We start from the raw sequence: 22,929 nt of genomic DNA, 5'->3' as shown, positions 1-22,929 counted from the left end.
CTGACCCATCACTGGATGTGGTTGTCCCCCAGAGAAGGAGCATGATCTTGGGTCAGACAGCTCTCTGGCTGTGAAGCAATCTCCAGGGAAGGATTCAGCAGAGAGCTATTAGATGCCAACACTCCCAGTAGCTGGGGGAATAAATGCTTCAGTCCTGGAGTGATTGTTGAGGGAGGTGGGAATCTGCGCAGTGTACATGGCAGGCACCCAACACACCATGCTTTCTACATACTAGAAGACAGGATAAGGAGAATGCATAACTTATTTTAAAAGCATAATTTGAAACGATATATGCACCCCAATGTTCTCCGCAGCACTATTTACAATAGTCAGGACATGGAAGCAACCTAAATGTCCATCTTCAGAGGAATGGATAAGGAAGAGGTGGTACATATGTACAGAGGAATATTACTCAGCCATAAAAAAGAATGAAATAATGTCATTTGCAGCAACATAGATGGACCTAGAGACTGTCATACTGAGTGAAGTAAGTCAGACAGAGAAAGACAAACATCATATGGTATTGCTTATATGTGGAATCTAAAAAAATGGTACAAATGAACTTATTTACAAAACAAAAATAGAGTCACAGATGTAGAAAACAAGCTTATGGTTAGCAGGGGGGAAAGCGGTGGGGGGGAGCGGATAAATTGGGAGATTGGGATTGACATATACACACTACTATATATAAAATAGATAACTAATAAGGACCTACTGTATAGCACAGGGAACTCTTCTCAATACTCTGTAATGACCTATATGGGAAAAGAGTGGATATATGTATATGTATAACTGATACACTTTGCTGTACAGCAGAAACTAACACAACATTGTAAATCAACTATACTCTAATAAAAATTTAAAAATATATATATATTCTGAATTTTCAAAAAAAGCAAAAGAGCTTTGTTTTAAAAAAAAGAAATCTGGAAAACTAGTAGAAGTCAGAGAAATCTTTCATTAGGGTTTTTGCTCTAATTATTATCATTATTTTTAGGGTTTTAATCTTTCAGATGTCAGGTGTTCTTTAGCCCAGCAGTCTTGTTTGCTGTAGTTGTATTAACTGCAACTGGAGAGCCGCCTGGATTATCAGTACTGCCCACCAATGCCCCTCAGGTTGTAGGTGTGAAGTAGTTTACATACACTCAAATCACATAATAACTTGGACTCCCATAAATTCCTATCTTATAACATACCCTCCATCTTCCTAATTAATTTCCATTTATTCTTCAAGGCCCAGCCCGAATGCTTCCTCTCTCAGAAGCCTAACTTGACGCTGCCCTACCAGAATTAGTCACCTCTGTGTTCTCATAGCCCTTTGCCCATCTCTGTTCTTCATACTTATTCCATAGTGTTTATGGTCCTTTGCTAGATTGTGAGCTTACCAGTGAGAGGAAAATAGAACATATGCTTGGCATATATTAAGATTCAGTAAATGCTCGTAGACTGAATAATGTTTCATGTGGTATCTTTATTCATAAATTTTCACTAAAACTTCAAGTGTCACTGGGTGGCTCACGTTTTAGATAATACACTTCACATTTGGGTAAATGAAGTGCTAAGTCATTTTGAAGCTGGTCAAAGCAAGAAGATATTGGCAACAGAACTTACACATTATTTCCTTTGCTTTGGTGATTTTGTGAAACCTAACCTATAATACTCTGTCCAGAGTCTTGCTCTATTTTGATGGATGTATATTTCAAAGCTACTCATATAAGTAACTCAAAGTCATCCCTGATGCACAGTCATCCCTGATGCTAAGATACTTCCTTTTTCAGGAATCAGTCATAACTTCAACAGCCATAATCAACCAGCCCCATCCGCTGGTATATATTTCGGCATCTCCTCAGTGTCTACAAGTTTTGGTGAGCAGCAAGATGGCAACACACAGCAACATGACGAAGAGCCTGGCGAATACAGTTGGAACCACAGAGACTCCTCTTCGGGTAAGATGTTCAGACCTATTACTGGAGTCTACATAGGGATAAAATACAATACAAAACCCAACAGTGTTTTCCAAAGAACACATGTAATTTACAATCTTATTTATCCATGCTCAGTAAGGACTTCTAAATGTCTACTAAAAATAGTAGCTCACATTTCTTGAGTGCTTACTATGTGCCGCTCTTGTAAGCACTTTACAGGCATACTCTCATGGATGTAACAAATGCAATACATGTTTGATACTCACTACAAATCAGGCATGAGCTGGATTCCTGGTCTTCTCTGGGAAATATCAGAATATTGAGGAGTCGTGGCTGGCTGTGCTCTCCTTTTGAAACAAATAAAACAAAAAATCTCCAACCAGATCTACTCAGAATAGAGATTTTTTTTTTTTTAATGAGAAAGAATGTATATAAATTAAGGGTATATTTTCACCATTATTTTAATCATGATGTTGCTTGTCCTTGAGGAAACAGAGTGTTACTTTAGATACTTCAAGTATTCAGGATTCCTTTGTCTTTCTGCGTTTGGCTGGAAGGTATGGGCACCATTCGACTTCTTCCTTTTCTTATCTGTAGGAAAGAAACAAATCTATATCCATTTGATGGAGGTATCTGTCCAAAGAACAAATGGATCTAATCTTGCTGGTTAAGAGTGGAGTGAATTGCTTACCTACTTCCTAGAGATGCGTAAGCCTCACTTAGAAGAGCACTAATTAGAATACTTGTATAAATCATTTGCTTAAAGGGATTTGGAAAACTAGAAACAATTCATGTTCCAAAGGCACTCTTTTCTCATGTTAATGATTGAACCGAATGTGAAGGAGGAGCTAAGATTTACATGGCATCAGGGCAGCAGCAACAGGAATCAAAAAGCAAGATTCTGAGATGTTACCACAAGACGATGTAACCACTCCAAAAACAATCCACGTCCAAGAAAAAAATGTACGAAACCCAGAAATCTTAACAACTTTTTAGGCATTCACTATTTCACACTGCTGCCTCTATAAAATTTAAGGTTTGGTTAACGGAGAACTCTAAGCTTAAAGCACACAATGGTGAGCGCTGTTCATTTAAACGGTTCCAAGCACGAACCTCTCTGTAGTCTTTTTCAGTTTGTAAACAGCAGAAAGAACTGAACATCTAATTTCTGAAATTCTTCTGGCTTTTCTTTTTGACCTTTGGTATTTGTATGTATTGACGATCTCTAAACCATCGTACAAAAACACCTTGAAGTGTCAAGCTTTAAAAATGAGTCTTCTTTTCTCTTTCTCCTGTGCAGCTTGGATTATCTTGGCCTTGTCAAAATACATTCTCTAGTTAGAGGTTGGAAATATTTCCCTCCTGGCTCCAGAGTATTGATTTTCTTCAACACTCAGCTCTGTCAGTCAGCCGAAGGGGTGAAAGGTGAAAGTTCACCCAGCACTGCTTGGCTTTACCTTCCTATTAATGTCATGCCCTTTCCACATTTGATCAGTTTATGTGATCACCAATCATAAAGAACTGTTACTGCCCCTGTTTTCCCTATAAGGATACATTCAAGACATCAGGAGATGTTAAAACACTTCCTGGGATGGACAGTAGGCCTTTGAATAGGGCCAGTGATGTAGTCAACTCCTTTAATGCTTGTCTATTTCTTAAAGGAAACTGTATTGTTACATGATGATTCACTCAGTTCAATTCTTATCTGAAAATTAAAGAAAACTACATTCACCACTTACATGACTAACCCTCTGTGAGCGATGATGACCTATTTTGTTACTCTTGCTTTTTCTGAAAACCAATTATACCCTTTTCCTCAGGGATTCAAATTCAACTCCAAACGGAGTATTAAATGAAATGAATTTAATGATCTCAGCCCAGCCCCCCACCCCAGGGCAGCCAAGCCGTGTCATCAAATCTGACAAGATAAAATTTGGTACGATTAACAGTCTATTTAGGAGCAATTTAAGGTGGAGCTAAAGCAACAGGCACGCAATTCCCTTGCCCAAACCACAGAGGGTGCTGTTGAGTCTTGGTAGGAGTGTGGTTCTCACTTCCACAGCAGGGAGAGAGACTCCCTTACTGCTCTGCTCTCCTTTGTGGACAAGTTTGCCTTTCCTGAAGCTAGCTCTCCAGGGAAATGAATAATCATCAGACAGAAATAGAAGGCTTAATTTGGTACCAAAATTGGGAGAAAGCATATGGATCTCAACTGAGAACGTTTAAGAGTGAACAACGTTTTTAATGAGGAAAACAATCTTCAGTACAATTCAGTTTTATTTAACACACGTAAGTACACAGGGACATTCAGCACATATAGAATCTGTTAAGTGGAGTCATCAAGAAATGCCTTGAGAGGCAGACATCTTATGTCACGTGCTGTACACAGTGAGTGAGTTCAATCATTACATTTTCATACAGGTATCACATCATCTTTCGCTTGTAAATTACCAATGAAGCCACATATGTCTCTATGTTTACAAGGACAGGTCCAAATACAGTGCCAACAAGATCAATAAGACACCAAAAGCGTACACTTGGGATGACAAGGTAAAGTTTACCTCAGTGCTGAGAAAATCTGAGCTGTGATGAAGTTTGCAACTGTGGTTGTCAAAACAGCCAAGGAGAGATTGGTGTGAACAAGAATGCAGATGTTGGTTTAGCAGTTAGAGGTGTCTGTCTCGCCGTCAGATACCATCCACCCCAGAGTTTTACAACTGTAATGTTCTAGGGGCCAAAAGTTTTGGCCATCTGTGCAGCCAGGCTGTGTGGCCAGCTGGCCGAGGCCCACTGCCCAGGTATTTGGCTCCTAGGGCCCTCACAGCTTTGTTCTAACCCTCCATGGGGTGTGCCGTCCATGCTTTGGGGTGGCCTGCCCACAGTCTCACACCTTCCTCCTGATGCCCTGAACATTCTGTTTAAAAAAAAAATCTCTAAGGTATACTTTTACACTTCATCATTCCAAAGCAGCTTTTTAGTCTAGAATAAATTAATCCCCATTTCAGTTCATAAAGTGAACACGTGCTAGGTACTCGCACTGAAGACTCGGGAAACCACTGGAAAAACCGAGAGCACCTCTTGTTCTCCTCAGGTTTCTCTATCTATATAGGGCACAACAGCATGTTCACCAAACAAAGCAAGTCTACGCTGTATAGTTCCGAGTTTCTTCCTGGGAATCTACATATATATTCTTTATAAATACAATGTACATGCATATGGCATAAATTCACTTTTTAAGAATACCTAAAGTCTAAAACCAAGGTATAGGATGGGTTTGCCATCACTGGAAATGACAAACTTCATATCGATATGAAAGAGATGTTCTAGTGGTCTTAATTTCCTAACATGTTCTTTAGAAATCTGTTTCAATAAAATAACAGATGTATTTGTTCCTGGGCTGTGACCCTACTTTTTTTGTATATTATATAAACTCTGACAATCTATGCTTTTTAAATTAGACACTCCCGTTATCATTTTGGTTGCTTTGTAAACGTCACGTATTTTTTCTGAATTTAATAAATCATTTTCTATTTTTGTATTTAATAAACCATTTTGCCCAATTAACCAACCAATCAACAACCAACCAACCAACCAAATCCCCAACTATATACAGAGCAAGGTTTATTAGGAGCAAGTCATCCAAAATATTATTTTACAGATTTTTTTTTTTCCATTACTATGAGCAAGAACCAGCATAATCTGACATAAGAAGAAGAAAGTGACCTAGTTAAAGCTTACTTGGAAGTGTGATGAACACCGTACTGCAATGTTCGGATAGATTCGGAAAGATTGAGAGCCTCCACATTTGTATACACAGTCAGCCCTCCGTGTACTCTGCCATTTTATATCAGGGACTTGAGTATATGTGAATTTTGGTACCCTCAGGGGTCCCGGAACCAATCCTCCGCAGATACCGAGGATGACTGTATGCTCCTGAATGCTTGTGCCATAGTTAATAATTTTCTAGGATACTTGTTTAAAAGAAATGCTGTCTTAGCTTTCCTTTAACTGATCAGTAGTAGTTTGAAGGCTGAATTGTAACTATTACATGATAGCTGACTTACGGGAACTGCAGGTCTGTGAAGTTTCTGGAAGGAAGGGGTAAGCTCTTTCTTAAAAAGATCTGTAGCCAAAGAATCTTCTTTTCAGGTATACGCTATGCTTTCAAACTTGGTTCTTTATCACAAAAGTCCATTTAAGAGATTATAGTGACTGGATAATTATATTAACTAGATCATAAGTAGTGATCATTTTGATTTTGAGCTATTAAATACAGTATCACTTAAGCGGGATATGAGCATTTTAGAAGGCTCGGTGTCTGGGAAACTGTAGTCTCCACAAGGAAAATTTGTGTGTGTGTGTGTGTATTTTCTCATTAATCTCCAATCGGTTAGGTGTTAATAAAGAAGGTAGTGGCTAAACCCTAGGAAATTGGATTGAGTAATTGCCTAGCAATCTCCCGGAGAAAAAAACCCCACGTAAACACAGAATCTTTCTGGTAAACAATAGCACGTTTTAGGAAACCCAAAGGAAAATAGTGTCAATAATTAGGCCTGCCACATGACCTCAAAACCCAATGTCAGAACAACCAGCTTCCAACAGCATTCAGAGGTGGGGTTCAGCGTGAGGAAACTGCTGATCTGGGCTGGCAGTGCAATCACAGTGGTTATTGATTTCCGGGCTTCTGGTGCACCGAGCAACGGGACCGCTGGCTGCCCCGCCCGCTGCGGCGGTGAGAAGCGACCTGGGGACGGGACGGCCACTTCCTGCGGAGCGATGTGTGCATGCCTCAGTCAATAGGTGGCACGAGCAGGAGTCTGCCCCCGGGGACCATGCGGAGGGACACAGACCCGGCTGTGCCCCCCATGACCCCGGCGGGGGTGGGCACTGAGGAAGGACGGGACTCTGGGCTTGGAGACCTGGGGGAACCGGGACGGGATGCAGACACGAGCCCTAGACCATGAAGCGGTGCTCCCTGCCGTCGTGGGCCATGAGGATGACGTTGCGATTGGAGGTCCAGATGAGCCGGGCCAGCCTGAGGGCATTGTGGGAGCCGGGGGACGCCGGCTGCACGGGGGGCACCTGGTAGGTCTTAACACAGCGCAGCTGGGGTGCCGAGTTCAGCATGCCGATGCTCCCCAACAGGGAGGTGTTCATCTGGAGGGACACGGGGACAGGAGAGCACACGTGTCACTGCAGGAACCGCTTCCCTTTCCCCGCCACAGAGAGGGGTTCGAGGGACACACCCTTGCGGTCACTTTCTCCTCCATCATGAGGCTTCACGGTCATCTAAGAGTCTATTGTTAACCTCTAAAGGGCTCCTTTCAGTGTATTTGAAATTGTTCTGATGCTGTTACAGCAAATGCGTAAACCCAGAGAGATTTTACCTGGTGGGTAGCACTGGACAGCAGGAAAGTCCATCCATCTTTAAGAAGGCAGCTAAATGATACATTTTAATAAAACGGTTCAATCAGACAATATTTGGAAACAGTGGGTATTTCAAATGGCAGACTTTTCTGTTCTTTAGTAATAATGCTCACTGCATCCCCTGAAGAATGAGCCTCCAAAGACAAGTTTGGGGACTTAGAATTAGTTTGAGAAAATGACGCAAAGTTAAGCAGTAGACAGAGTAATAGGTGACCAGATCAAAGCTCAAAACTTACCCCGCTTCTCATCGCTACCTACCACACCTTCCCTCCTCACCTGCTTTTTAAAAAATTCAATCTCTGGAAAGCTCTAGTTTATTTTGAAGGAAAAAACAAGAATCAACCACCTCTCAACACTGCATGTGTGGCCCACTGTTTTGCTGCCACGCTAACGAAAGCACACTCTAACGCTTTATTGGCAGGATGTTTTTATCAGTTGGTGATTTCTGCTTTTTGGGCAGCTTTTCTGGCTTTGACTTGAGTTTTAAGTTCTCTTAATTTGTTCACGTAAATGGAAAATAACATGGAAATTATGGCTCATGAACAACTATGCGTTCATGTCAAAGTGCTAAATGCTGAATGGCCGTTATCTAAGTGAACTGTCATCTGAGCGACTGAGTCTGAAGAATCCTTTAGATTCTAAATATTACTTAACATTTTTTCAATATTCATCTTTTGTACTATTACAAATCACGTGGCAAGCACACTGACCATCAGGAAAGAGGGCTTGGGAATAATATTTTTCTTTGCACTAATTTTCATGTCCAGTTCTTCTCTCCAGCAGTACCTCCACCTGAATGTACGTGACTCTAGGGACTTGCGTGAAACATGCAGATTATGCTCCAATGTGTGCACACGGTTGACACAGGAAATCTTGGCGTGTCCTAGGACATTTAAGGTGTGTTATTGCTGATATCATGCTCTGCATTTGGATCAGTGCAAAATATAAGCCATTCCTTTCCCGGCCCTTCTCAGAAGCAGGATGGTGTCAGGGGGTGTAAATCATGGCATCTCTGGCGGGACGCGTGCAGGCTCCACTGACATTTTCACAATTTAAATCATCTTGAGTAATAACCCTTTTAAGATGACTAATGTTACTGATTTTCCTGCATTAATAATAGTGCCGAACACAACACAGAGGTGAAAAAAAATCACTAGTGTACGAGGTCACATTTTAAAACCAAATGTATGATTATCGTTAACTCTTTCTGTTAAAGTGCAGTTAACATTTAAAGCCAGGCAGTACCTTACCGTCATCCTCTAAGAACCTCTTTCCTTGCGTCCTTCCCTCCTTTTTCCAAAAACTCCATAAAAGATAAAAATCAGGGCCTTATTGCTTTGTGGAGGTTCCCAAATAGCTTAAATATAAATAATGACGGTGAGCTTGATTTGCTAGTTCTCACTTGTACAAAGAGTAACAGTACATCATTATTTAGTCCTCTTACAGAGCAGATCCAAATGATCCAGAAAATTGCCAGTTAAAATTAACTGGCACCAACAGGCATACTGTGCTTTTAAAAAATCTAATTTCTCAGTTGATAAATAACTACAAAGTATTTTTCATTCTTTATGGATTTTCTATGAAAACGTGTATGAAGCTTGATTTCTGCTGGTGGCTCAAAAAGCTAGGGGCATCCGATAGGCTCAGACACATCCTTATTTTTAATTCCTTCCTTCAAATTTAGCCACGTACAAGAAGTGGGTTGAAGGCTAAAGTGGGCAGGGAGAGAACATCTTACTGGAATGTGACAGGTGGAAAGATTTCCCAAAAAAGTCCATTATTATATCTGCGTTCTCCTTACAAGCTGAATCATCCTTCAAATGATTGATAAATGCTTTGTTAGGGTCAAACAGCCTTCCTGCCTCAGAACAGGGCTATGTGAAATTCTACACAGTACGTAACGATTATGGTAGAAAACAGATGGAAAGACAAAGACTCTCATGTTAACTATAATTTGTTGTTCCTCAGACCATCCTTTTCCTATGATCTCTTCAAATAAGAGATGAATCTGAAGTAGTAAGGGTGGGGATTGATTTTTCCAGTAAGCTCCATCGAAGAACTCTCACCAAAACAACTAGCCATTTTGTTATTCAATATTAATATTTGATCAGAGACTGGCTACAAATTATGCTAAAGTAAAGGCAATCTGAGCCCTGCATGAATGAAAACTACATGGAATTATAATATTTGGTCACATTAGCTTTTTTCTTCACTACCAAGATAATAAATACTCATCATGGAAAATTCAAACAATAAAGAGAAGTATAAAAAAGAAAGCAAAAATCCCCTGAAATATCATTTCCCAGAGACAATCACTAACCTTTTGGTCAACCACTTTCCAGATCTCCAAGCCTATATCCACATAAGGAGAAGCAGGTTTAAGGAGTTTTACATAAACAGGCTCATATTAAAAGGCAGTTGCACAATCTGCTTTTTTCATTCAACAAAATGTTGAGGGCAATCTTTTTATGTTAATGACTATAGATTTACATCATCCTTTTAAAATGGCTGAATAGTATTCTATTGTATGATGGAATAAAGAAAACTAAATGAAACCAATATCCATCTGATTTATTATTAGCATTCCTGGAAGAGGATACTTAATTGTTGGAGGGTGGTGGTAAAATTCAGGTGAGAGAATGATGGTTGTATTTCATTACTAAACTCTCCTGGCTCAAATACCAATGGATACACTGAAGTGAAATATTCAAATAGTAGGAATACGTTGTTGGAGAATCAAAGGGCTTGAAAGATTGCCAAATGACATCATTTAGCGGCTGAGTATGTAAACGAACTAACGGCAACCATGGCTTTTTCCTTCCCTTTAAAAATAATGCTTCACAAGACCAGTTCTGAGAAGATTATTTTCTGAACACACAGACATACATACAGATGTAATTCATCAAAACAGGAAGTGTTTTAATGCTATTCTCAGTGTAAGTAATGTTGCACCCAAACCTTTTACTAAGTCTCACTTGAGTAATTATCCAACCAGTAATTCTCATTAACACTCATTTCTCAGCAAAGATTTTAATAGCTGATGGCTTTTGTGAGGCTCTATATTAATAAGGCTTCATTAAGTTTTCAAAATATATTGCAGTACATTTACTGGAATCATATAAAAGTATTATCATACATCATTAGACCTAAACAATATGTATATAAATAAATCAGCCAAGCCCATTGGGGGAGAGCTACGGTAGATCTAACACTGCTTTTTGGACTCTCTTTAATTCAAATAAAAACCCCACTATACTTCTGGAAGAGGTTTTACTGTATTTTCTTGAGAAAGTTGAAATGATATTTCTGTGTCTTCCACTTAAATTTTAAGACCAAGCTGGGTATAATTTAAGCAGGGAAGAAATGGGCCACATTTTAAATTCTGACATTGGGTTTAGAGGCAAGAAAGACCTGGGTGTTGCCTGAGTTGCTTGGGTGCTCTGTCCACTGAACACACACCCCTGCAAGTAACACAAGGTGCCCCTGGAGAAGAGCGTGCAGACAAGGAAAGGAGCTGGGCAGAGCCGCGTGGACAGACGCGCGGGGTTAAGTGCACTTGGTGAAGCCCAGAGGCAACGGCAGGAGCCTGAACTGGAGGACAGAAAGAGGTGTTTCAAAAAGACAGCATCTAAGGAACGATCTTGATCTCCAGGGTGAGGAAGATGCTAACGATAATTCCATCAATGAGCCGGGCAGCAACTCTGATAAACATAGAAAAAGATTCAAGGAAGGGATGAACATATCCAAATAGGACTCTGAAGACCTAGATAAGGGGGAAAAGGTTTACCCCTTAGACATTCAGGAAAATACTGGGGAAAGTTTCACATCTGGCCAATTTAGGAGGTATCCCTTTATATAAGAAAGTATATTTTCTTAGCAGGAAGAAAAATTGAACAACAAAAAAGAAGAGATCTGGTTTTGTTTATTCCCAAGAATAAGGCATGGGGTGAACACAAGCTCCTGGAAAGCAGGGACCCGAGACTGCTTGGTTCCATGTCCTTAAGCTAGGCTGGCACCCAGCGTTTCCACACCGGATACATGCCAAATGAAGGGAGTTTCACATGGACACTCCTCTGGGATTTCAAGAGAACAGGAAATTCAGGAAAACGTGTATCAAAGTACAGTTGGTGTCACAGACACCGCTGCGTTAGCAGAAAAGAACAGTTGGTAGAGACACTGTCTACAGGACCAGTGTTGCAAGAGTTGTTTATGGACTTGCTGTGGGATTTCAGTAGAATAAAATATGAGTCCTGGGGTTACCCACTAGGAAAAATAAAGACTCGGTGACATCTCTAAGGAAAAGTTTAATATGAGCCACTTAAGATGCTGGAGATATATTCTGGAAGAAAGGATAATAAGAAAACAGACTGGAAAACTAAACTAGATGAAAAGTAGAAAAAGCTAGGACAGATCTGGAAGTTGTCATGCTTCAATAGCATGTGGTTAATTAAGCAATTTATTGTATCTGTTTTACATTACATTAGCTATTGAGTTTTTAAAAATCATCGTCACGTTGTGAAGTCTTGTTTAAACTTTTATTTGCTTTTTTAGCTTTCAGAGCAATAAACTGAATCTCATAAAACATACTTGCATCCTAGGATAGGTAACAGAATTTTCCATTAACTTGCGGGGGGGGGGTTGGTAAGGTTTAACTTTTTTGTAGTTATCAGGAGTAAGGTAATTAAAAAGAAGATGGGATGGAGATTAATCACTGAGGATGAAACAAGTTCTATTATAAAACTCAGCTGCTCAAATTAATATTCACTGTAATCATAATCAAACAGAGCTGTTCTCATGTACTGCCAGTCAGTGATACTCAGATTTTTGAAAGTGTTTTAATAGCTTGGAAATGAAGAGCATTATGTGGAAATTCAGAAAGCAAACGAAAATGAGATAATACAAATGAGGCATGAAGTTAATACGAGGCTGCCCTTTCCCCTGTGCCCTGTTGGCGTTGTCTGGATGCCTTGTGTAAATTAACAGCCTGAGCAGTGCTCCTTGCCCCAACTCCTTCCAGGCCAGGCCCTCACTTACATCTGAATGATGCCTACCTCTCTCCAAACACCCACCCCTCCCTACCCTGAACGCCTGGCCCTTCCTTGACGTCGTCACCGTCACCGTGTCTCAGCTCAGGTGTTGCTGCCTCTGTGAAGCCGGCCCACAGCCTTACTCCCAGGTTCCCCCTGTATCGTAATTACTTGCTTATTTACTTGTGTCTCCCTCAGACTGAAAGCTTGGTGAGAGCAGACCCCCCTCTTTCTAGGTTGCTAATTGTATTCTCAGTAGCCCCTGCATGCTGGCAGCTGGCACATAATCAGCAAGCAATAAATACTTGATATCTGTTGAAAGAAGGGAGGGAGGGCCCAAGGGAGGGTTGGTGGGTAGGTCACCAGGGAGCCTTTCCCAGCAAAAGCGGATCACGCACCACACATCAAGACCCTGCGGCATGTGCACTTACCTGCCAGAAAGAAATGTGGCTGTCTGTGTTTGAGTAGGTGGCAAGATATCGTCCATCAGGGGCAAAGGCCACGGCAGTGATTGGTCCCTTGTGACCGTGGATTGTCTGAAATAAAATTCAGAGTCATTCATCGCATGCATTGCACAGAACTGCTACGCATACGGATGCAAATACATTCAATGCTGAAAAAGTTACGTCATGGATATTAGAAACCATTATGTTCTTCACTTAAAAACTTAGGTTAGAAAAACAGGAAAAGCAACCAAAGTTCTCTCATTGATACAGCCAGGGGCTTTGATCTTGTTCTGAGGAGTCCACCTGTCTCCTACTGGGGAGGACAGCATGAGTCCGAAGGAAAAGCATGTATTAATGGGCAAACCAATGTGTTAATTCATTTATGTCCATTAGAGGGAAGAATTTTACAATTAATTAGGAAGGTGAAAAACTGATCACCATATCTATCCAGGAACTTCATCTGAAATGAAAAACAATCAAAGCTGTATCATAACATCCCCGTTCTGGAAGGAGTCAAAAACTATAATTTCAACCCCTTAATAATTATACATCTTTCACATTTTATGCTTCATTTCCCACCAATAACACTGTGTTTAAATGCATATGGCCACAATTAGTACACATACATACACGCATGAATTGGAGGTTTGAGCACACATATAAATCAAATGTTATTAAAAACAAGCTAACAGGGATAATTCTAAGCCTTTGCCAAATAGCTGTCATTGATTTAACCATGAATAAAAAAAAAAAGGATGTTGTATTTTAGACGCGGTCTTTGATAAAAGGTCTTTACTAAGAAAAAATTACACTCACGTTTAATGATATTAATAGTTACCGAAAAGACTGGGATACTTAGCAAATTAGCATAATACTGTATTGTTTCTACACAAACTACTAAAGACCGTATCTCTACCACACGAAGCAATATTCAGTCTGCTTACAACGGGAGGTTGGTCTCCCCTCTTGGTTTAGGAAGGAATGGGGAAATGTGTTCCCTTAAACTAAGGCAATGCTAGGAAGGGTTGTTTCCATCTGCTGTTTCTTGATGACGAGCTGTGAGCCTTGAGTCTTGGTGGGAGCATCAAGCTCACTGTGTGATTCAGGGCTCCTCCACCTCCGCCCTGCCACACCCATACTGTAAATTTCAGTGAGACACTTCTCATAATTCATATCTGAGTGATTACAGTGAGGAAGGGAGACAGGGATGGGGGTGTGAGAACATTCCTCAGTGCTTTTTGGGTTTTGTTCTTTCCTGTCATTAGACAAGGCGCTGTGGGATCCAAAATAATGCCTGTTTTTCAACACTCAGAGGAAAAAAAATGTTATACTGGTAGCACTGGGCTTTGGGCTGGCAGAGGACACTGCTCTGAGTCAGACCGCCTGCCTTGCCTTTGGGCTCCACTGCTTACTGCGGAAGCTGGGGCAAGTTATTTACATTCCTTAACCTCAAGGGCACCCGTGTCTAGGAAGCAGAGATGACGATGATGATTTCGATAACGATACTGAGAATGACACTGATAATTCCTGCCTCAAAGAGCTTTGTGGAGATTAAATGAGTTAGTACACGTGTAGCCCTCTGCACAATGCATGGCACATAATAAGAATTCAATGAATATTGTTAATATTTGTGTTACTCCTCCTTATTTAAAGATGATCAGATGAATATACTTGAAAGTTGCTAAGAGAGTAGATCTTAGATATTCTTACCACAAAAAAGAAATGGTAGTCGCATGATGGTATGGAGGTGTTACATAACGCCAGGGTGGGTGATCATTTTGCAATACATAAGTGTATCAAATCATCACGTTGTACACCTTAAACTTACACATGTTATATGTCAATTATATCTCAATAAAGCTGAAAAAAAACATGACCAGGCAAATGTAAACAATCACATAAATCAATTACTTGAGTATGCCATTTAATGAACCCCCCCAAAAATGCCCTAATCATATACGAAACCAGATTATACATATTGGGTTTGACCTGCAAAATGATTTTTAAAAACAGTTTCTGAGCCTATATTCGAATTCATTAAACATCATTTAAAATCAAGATTTCTAGCCTCTCCTGGAAAAGCCCCGGATTGCTTCCACTCTGGCAATCCTGGGCCTTTGCACGTGGCAATATGGGCCAGGCTGAGTGGAGGTGCCCTGTGGGCCTGGGCGTTTGCTCTCATGTCCCAGCCCTGACTCAAGCGGGTCTGTGTACCTAACACCCACTGCCTGACTCCCTTATTTCCTGTCTGGTCCCTCATGGCATTTAATGCAAGCCTTCCATTAAAAATATTTCATTCAAAATAGTTTCTTCCATGCTCTGGGGTACTGGTATGCATCAAAAGTGTGAGCACACTAAAACCTCCTCTAAAAGCTTGCCCTTCTTGCAAGCCCCCCCTCCACCAAAGCCCAGCTCCACGTAGAGGTGGATTCAACCCTCCTGCTGGAGTTTGGGCCCCTAAATCTCAAAGCAGAATGCTAAGCCTACCTCCTTCAGATTAGTATCCCTCCTTAATCAGCAACCAGAATGTGCTTCAGATAAGAAGAGAGTGCAACAGTGAGTAGGCTGTAAACCAGAAGGTCCAGAAGGATGTACCAACCCAATGGTCTCCTTAACATACCTCTCTGTGAGGTTGGCTAAGATGGCCCTGTAGTAAAGGCAGAAAGCCAGGCACACAGGCTCCTAATATTTCATATTATATCTTCATCCTTTATAGTGTTTGAAACGTCCACTTGAATACTTCCATGTCAGCTGAAGACACTCTTCATTATGTTATCTCGTGTCTCTTAATAGAAGATCCTGTGAATTAAGTTCATCTTGGAATTTTCTGCCAGGAAAATGTTTATCTTTCCAGATAAATTTTGTTGGTTTCTTTTATCATGAAAAGATAATTACACAATCTCACACGAGCTTGCTTTCCTGCCAGGAAACTCAGGACTATATTTATGCTCATTCTAGATGTCTAGTAATAAATACTTCCTCCTCATTTCACTAATCACGGTCCTGTTTTCCTTCATTGTTTTTATTGTCAAGGTTAGATACTGAGTTTAATGTGTAAGTTTCTTTAAAGTCTGTTTTGAACAAAGGGGAACTATACTTTAGCTCAGAACACATCAACACACACACACACACACACACACACACACACACACAGTGTGACACTGCGAGGTGCCCCACAGGCTGTCATTCAAAGCAACATAGAGAAAAACCACAGAGTACTGACTGCTGTGTCAGCTGATAGACCTGTTGTCTTATAAGAAAGCAAGTACCACTCATGGTAGCTCAGGGAAGCTCACTATTTTAAATGGTTTGGTACATCTGGTGAGTTCATTACAATCTCAGCCTGAGAGGTGCTTCAGTCCCCAGTGTAATAGAAATGTTGCCATTGTCTTTTGTTCAGAATCTCTGAATTTCTCTCAGATCTGCGCAGGCACCACCTGAACTGACTTTAACCCTCTATTCTGGCATTAGATGCAGCTGTGCGCGGATCACAGTGAACTTGGAAGTGCTTTGTGATGGGGCAAACCCAATGGTTTGGGATCTTAAATGCTCAACCAGAAAGAACATTTTCCAAAACAACGGGTTTCAAAGTAAAAGGAGGCTTGGTTTACTTTTTATACGTGGATGAGTATCATATGCCTTGTTATATTTTTAGTCAAAGAAATTGCTGTCTTGAAAAGACAGAAATGGAATATAAAGAAATTAATCTAATTCAAGAAGTGCTATGAACAATAAAAGAAATCAGGCAATTATCCCTAGCAGGAGACAGAGTGCTGAATTGTTAAACACTCTCTCCCCCTTTTTCTTATGAAAGAAAAGGAACTGAGAGGCCTCATTAATAAGGAGCAACGCTTGCACTTACCCAACAGTTTTTAACAGGCACATTCAATGTGCTCGGCAAAGAAGTATAATTAACCCTGTTGTACAGAGGAGGAGAGACACGGATTTCCAAAATGATCTGGTCAGCATCAATACAAGTTATGACTGTCTAGAATATTCTCTAAAACTGCTGTCTCTTCCTGGAGTTCTTGCTAATTCGGCTTCCAAACGTCAAATTTGAGAATTGAAACCAAAATGTAGGACTCTACTGCACCCACTCTACAGACTGAACGAGATCAAAGAGAACATCTATTAATTTCCAGGTCTCATCACTTTTTTAAAGGGGAGGAAAAAAACCCAGCCAAACAAAATTTCCTACTTGTAACATAAATTCTGAAGAAAAGATTTCCAAATGTAGGTACAATTTTGCTATCCAAAACACCATCACAAGGGAAAGACTTATAAAGGACTGACCCATGTATTTTGTATAACAGTTATTAAACGAAAAAATAAAAAGGACTTTGATCGAACTTTCACAGCCCCAGGGCCTGTAGGGCCTGCGAGGGAAGGGGCCACCCTGGTCGCAGGCCTTCTCGGGGAGCAGCATGGCTGGCTCAGGGGTAAAACAGGCAGTGACAATGTGAGGGGTGATTGAAAGGTCTGCTGAGCTGCAGGTGCGTCCCCAGTTGGCTGCGCATGGTCTCTGAAATTTCTACAAATACAATTATGCTTTCAGTTGAGGCATTTTCCCTAGCGTGTGCTCCGGCAGACAGCAAACAGGACAAACCTGCTTTCATGAGATACAAGCATGGCAGATGCCTTGAGTTTAGGGTGAGCCTGAATGAAGTGCCCATCTGTGTACACACGCAGGAAATAGCTGGAGACAGGCCAGATATCCAGGGAAGTGAGTGCTTAGGAAGTGAGGATGAGCCCCGAAAAGGAAAGGAGAGGTAACAGCAAAGACCTACAAATACCTACATTTTGCTAGGGCTGGTCCCTTACTGATAACAAACAACGCTAAGTGAGGTTCAGGACACGCTCTCCCCTGTACCTGAAGCACCAACCAAACATTTCGCATCTCTTCCCAACGGCAGCCAAAGTCAGGAAAAGGCGGATGAGGAAGGTGGACCGGGGTCTGATTTGCATGCCTTTCTGACATCCCAGTACAGGCTGCTGATTTCCTGGCTGACTGGTAGGGAGGTAACGGCGGAGGGGAGACAAAGACATTGCTCTGACAGCTTTGTTTGTTAGGCAAGGGGAAGACTCATCAAAAAAGAGCCATTTCAAAAGAGTTGAAAAGTTAAGAATTAATTATGTTCAAGAAAAAATTACCCCTTTCCTTTCTCCGAAGCAACCAATTTGTGAAAATTGTATTATATATTTAAGGTTCACCTGCTCAAGGAAACAAATGATTTAGGCAGATGATAACACATTAAAAAAAAAAAGTCTCATCTATGGCTGATTAGAAGGCCAGAGTCAAATTTAATTCCCACTATGAACTAAGCCTTCTGCAGCCTTTTTGTGTGTGGGATCTTAAGGCCATATGACGTGGCCAAGAACATTGAAAGGCCACCCATTTTCTTCCGTATGTGCACAGGGCTGCCTTAAAGCAGGCCAGATGAAAATCCATTCTGTTTTCGAATCTCTCTAGAGAAGATGCCAAACCCTCCCGTGAGGACCCCCTTTCTGTGTTTAACACTGTGCTGTCAGGAAATTTTTCCTTTTTCAAATCTAAATCCAAAATGCTACAGTGTAGCCTGCTTCCTCTGTTCTAGCCTCAGTAGAGATGGAGAACAGCTGGTCACCAATCTTAGTATGATAACCTTTTATAGACTTGAAGGCTGTTACTGCAACTTGCTCCTTTTTTATTTATTTATTTTTTATTTTCAGGATTTAAAAAAAATTTCAGTGACTATCATGTAATCTTTCCTTTCAGGTCTCATTTTCCAACTCTTAAAATAATTTCTGTATCTTTTCCTTAAACTTTCTCCAAGCTTTCAAATCATGACATCTTAGAGTTGGATGGTATCTTAAAGGTCAACCACGTCTCAAAATGTGGCATTTCAAAACGGACTGAGTGCTGGAACAGGCAACTGGCTGTCGTTATAGTTTCTCATAACACCATGCAGGAGGCCAGGACTATGCTTATTTTATCACAAACCTGCAACCGTGGCTGGAAAAGCTGGTAAAGTTGTTGGCCTGCAGATGGCTGACACCCCGCAGTCCTCATACTTGTGGGGAGAGGCAGGGTCCCTGAGCCCACTGCTATCATGGTAGATGAAGGAAAACTCTTTTCCTTGACCTTAAACAGAGGTTTAAAGATTAGAAGCTGCCTCACCCCTCTTCACGGGTGGGGAAGGAGGTGGATGGTGGCCCCATTGCTCTCATCAGCAGTCTCTCTTCCTGGGGCCCTGAAGGTTTTCACATTCCCATGAGCTCGCCTGTGCCCCCATAGAGGCAATACCTACCTACAGGTACCATAAATAGGCACTTCTTGAGGAAAGAATCATAAAAATAGGGACCCTGAAGGTTTTCACATTCCCATGAGCTCGCCTGTGCCCCCATAGAGGCAATACCTACCTACAGGTACCATAAATAGGCACTTCTTGAGGAAAGAATCATAAAACTAGGGACCCAGCTCTTTGTCAGTTGGGACACAAAATATGGAAACTAAAAGTATTGACCAAAATGGAAGTAGATGGAAAATGCATTCCAAACATTCTCTAGCATTGAAAGGAGCCCAGCTTCTCTTACTGGCTGTACTATCCGTGACTGTGTAAGCATATCCGCCTCGATGCTGCCCTTTGGTGGTTCTACAATGATTCTGAACAGAGATCTGAGCGTTGAAAATGGGTTGTTCAACTCAATAATTTCTTTTCTTGATGGAGGGCCAAGCCAATATTTTTTATTCACATTATGCCAACTCTATATTATAGAGTCAACCCATTGTGGCATTTGCCAATCCAAGGGGTATCGGAACGATTCAATGAATTGAGTTATTTTCTATCACTATCTAACTGAAAAGAATATATATTCAGGGCAAAGGACAAGTAGATATGATATCATTTTAACATCTTAATGGAAAACAGATTTAAGGATAAATATAATAAAGTTCCCTATCTTAAGCTTTATCATAAGATATAATGCCTCCAGTAAACAGACTTTATTCCCTAAAAATAGCTGCAGCATTTACTGTACGTTTTCAGTTACTGAAAGTTACTTAAATGTCATTTGGGAATAAACTGACTGACACTGATGAATTAAAGGAGATTTTTTTTTTTTGATATCTACATATTGGTAATCCTTAAGACACAGGCAATAGTTTTTGAAATTTCTTTGTGGAGGATTATAACCAGCATGTGTGTGCACAACACACTTATCCAGGAATAGTAAGAATCAAAAGATGCTCAAGGGGCTTCCCTGGTGGCGCAGTGGTTGAGAATCCGCCTGCCAATGCAGGGGACACGGGTTCGAGCCCTGGTCTGGGAAGATCCCACATGCCGCGGAGCAACTAGGCCCGTGCGCCACAACTACTGAGCCTGCGCATCTGGAGCCTGTGCTCCGCAACAAGAGAGGCCGCGATAGTGAGAGGCTCGCGCACCGCGATGAAGAGTGGCTCCTGCTCGCCGCAACTAGAGAAAGCCCTCGCACAGAAACGAAGACCCAACACAGCCAAAAATAAATAAATAAATAAATAAATAAAAATTAAAAAAACAAAAAAACAAAAAAACAAAGCAATGAGCAAGCATCCTTGAGTATATGTATTTATTTATAAATGATATATACCTGTGATCTTTAAAAAAAAAAATGCTCAAGATTGCTTCACTATTGTAATTTAGGCATAAGAATTTCAGATTTTTAGGATACTGAGGCTTATACTTTCACTAATATCAATTATACATTATCAAAATTAAATTTAAAAAGGAAGATCTACAAATGAACAAGTAGAGAGTAACCATTTAATAGTTGATTTCCAATCTTAAAATATTGTAGCCATCATAACAGCAACCTCTATGAAAAAAATATGTACTGGTCTTAGGCATAGAGGTTGCTATCCCTTCTATTCAATTGAGGAACTTTTTCAGATTCAAATAAATTTTCCATAAGTCTCACCACTTAAAGTCTTTCTTCCTCTTTTTCTTGCTACAGATAATCAGGAGCTGACCACACATGTGTACCTGTACACACACACACCCGTCTTCTGCTTTACTACAGCAAATATTTTCAGGATGAAGTAACTAAAAATTACCCACTTAAATTATAATAACTGATGTAGTATGTTTGTATTATATGTGAGACTCTTTTAAGCTAAATAATGATAACAGAAGAAAAAAATCTAGTTTGAGACATAATTCCAACCATAACATTTTTCATATACGTTAACATTTTAAAATAGAGTCATATTTAAAGATTATTCATGGATACTCAAATACTGAATGCCTATATGATTTAGATAAATGTGCTTCAGTTTCCAATAAAAAGGATAGAGAATAAATTAATTGTTATCAACTATTCACATTGCTGGTATGAAATAACTGTAAGACATTTATTAAAGTATAACTTTCTGTAGCTTTTAAGAATATGCAAATGTTTTCTATAGATCTCAGACCCAAAGCTAAGTATTTTTTATCATATTTCTGATATAAATCTATTCAAACACATGCTAGAAGTCTTAAAATGAACAAAGTTTTGCTTTTGTATTCTCAGACTATGAAGATCCTGATAAAAAAAATTCTGTTGTTAAATATTCAAAGGATTCCTGAGAAATTGGACCAACATAAAATGGTTATATAATTTTTCAAAGAAGACAGGAGAAAATATTCTTAAAGATAATACTGTGCCGCAAAAGTAAAGCCCAATTGCTTCCACTTGGAGTTCCTTAGGACATGAACTGTCGTATCTCTGCGCCCTCTCAAAAGACTGCAGGCCCTTCCATAGCAGCCTTCAACAGACATGCGTCCACATGAACCAGCAGGGACAGCAATCACATTCCTGAGGAATCGTCCATCCAGATGGACCTCAGCATTTTCATGGGTTCTGATTTGGGTTAAGGCGAACACAGAAGATGGTTTTGGCTAGAGCCTTAGGACAGGGCCTTCACACATGTGCTCTCCCACCTCTCTTTGGCCTGGTACAGTGCCTGGTGACACAAAACTGTCTTATCCAGATTGTACTCATATGGAATTTATAGTTTTCAAAATCACATTTCAAAAGGATCTAATGTTTTCATCATTCCAAAAAGAGAAGTGACTTGAAAGTGTTAACGAAACCTAAAGCATTACATAAATTTCTAAAATTCATACGTGTATTAACCAATATATTACTATATCTTCTGGCTCATATTTATTTTGGAGAATGACAGAGTACATACACTAATAGACAATACAGATTCAAGAATTTTATACTTTTATGTGTGGTTTATTAGGCTCCTTTAACTTATTAAAACAGAAAATCAGATTAGTCTGGAAAGTAACCTAATTAATACTGACCTATATTACAAGGTCTATTTCTTTTGTTAAGTCAAGACATGCCAAATTAGAAAACTGTAAAATCATCCTCCTATCTTTGAAGTATCATTCCATATTTTTAATATTAAAATAGTAATAAAACAATAAAATATGTAAATTTTTTTCCAAATAGCAACTGAATTTTAAAATATTCCCTGGCAATTATTATGGCAAAATAACACTGATACTACTTGTCAGCCCTGACTTATTCTTAGACTACCCCATCTTTATCTAGGGGATTAAAATTTGACCTTGTTGTTCTTTTGAATGGGCAAAATTTTCCGAGACACAATTTGCTTATTTGTAAAATAAGGATAATATCTTTCTTGCCTACCTCATGGGATTCAATATTTTTTGGAGAAATGTACTTTAAAATGTTTATCAAGAGATTATGTTATAAGCCCCATGTTAGATATCAGTAGAAAGGTGAGACATGGCCCCTTCCAGTGAATCTAGGAGGAGACTGGGACGGGTTGACAGTAAGCAACTAGTGTGTGATATAGGAAATGGCATAACAGAAATGTGTGTTGGGTGCCATGGAAACACAGATGAATAAGCAGCAATTTCTGTTCAGGGGTAGATGTCAAAACAAGGTACAGAAAGAAGGTGGTAGTGGAGTTGAGCTTTAAAGGAGAAGTTGGCCTGAAGGGCAAGAATTGAAAGGCCCAGATCCCAGCAGATAGGTGAGGCAGACCTGTGAGAGTGAAGATGTGGGAGAGGTCCAGGAATTGTCCCTCTGCCACTGGGAGTGTCAGGGGGCAGAGGACGATGAGGAGGG

The 22,929-nt window shown here is 40.2% G+C and overlaps 1 protein-coding gene across 4 annotated transcripts in view; it reads right to left on the bottom strand.

The window, feature by feature from the left end:
* Positions 1–6,108: 6,108 nt before the first annotated feature.
* Positions 6,109–22,929, bottom strand: part of WDR7 (WD repeat domain 7) — a 354,664-nt gene continuing 337,843 nt past the window's right edge. For all 4 annotated transcript variants that reach the window (XM_036874819.1, XM_036874818.1, XM_036874817.1 and 1 more), the window contains 2 exons: positions 12,811–12,915; positions 6,109–7,082 (listed from right to left, as the gene is read on the bottom strand). In XM_036874819.1, coding sequence (XP_036730714.1) covers positions 6,879–7,082; positions 12,811–12,915 — 309 coding nt within the window. In that variant the 3' untranslated portion in view covers positions 6,109–6,878. The remainder of the gene's footprint in view (positions 7,083–12,810; positions 12,916–22,929) is intronic.

This window comes from Balaenoptera musculus, chromosome 14 (genome assembly GCF_009873245.2).
Source record: "Balaenoptera musculus isolate JJ_BM4_2016_0621 chromosome 14, mBalMus1.pri.v3, whole genome shotgun sequence".
Classification (NCBI taxonomy): domain Eukaryota; kingdom Metazoa; phylum Chordata; class Mammalia; order Artiodactyla; family Balaenopteridae; genus Balaenoptera; species Balaenoptera musculus.
The sequence above is the reverse complement of the archived record's forward strand: the minus strand, read 5'-3'. Positions and strand labels throughout refer to the sequence as shown.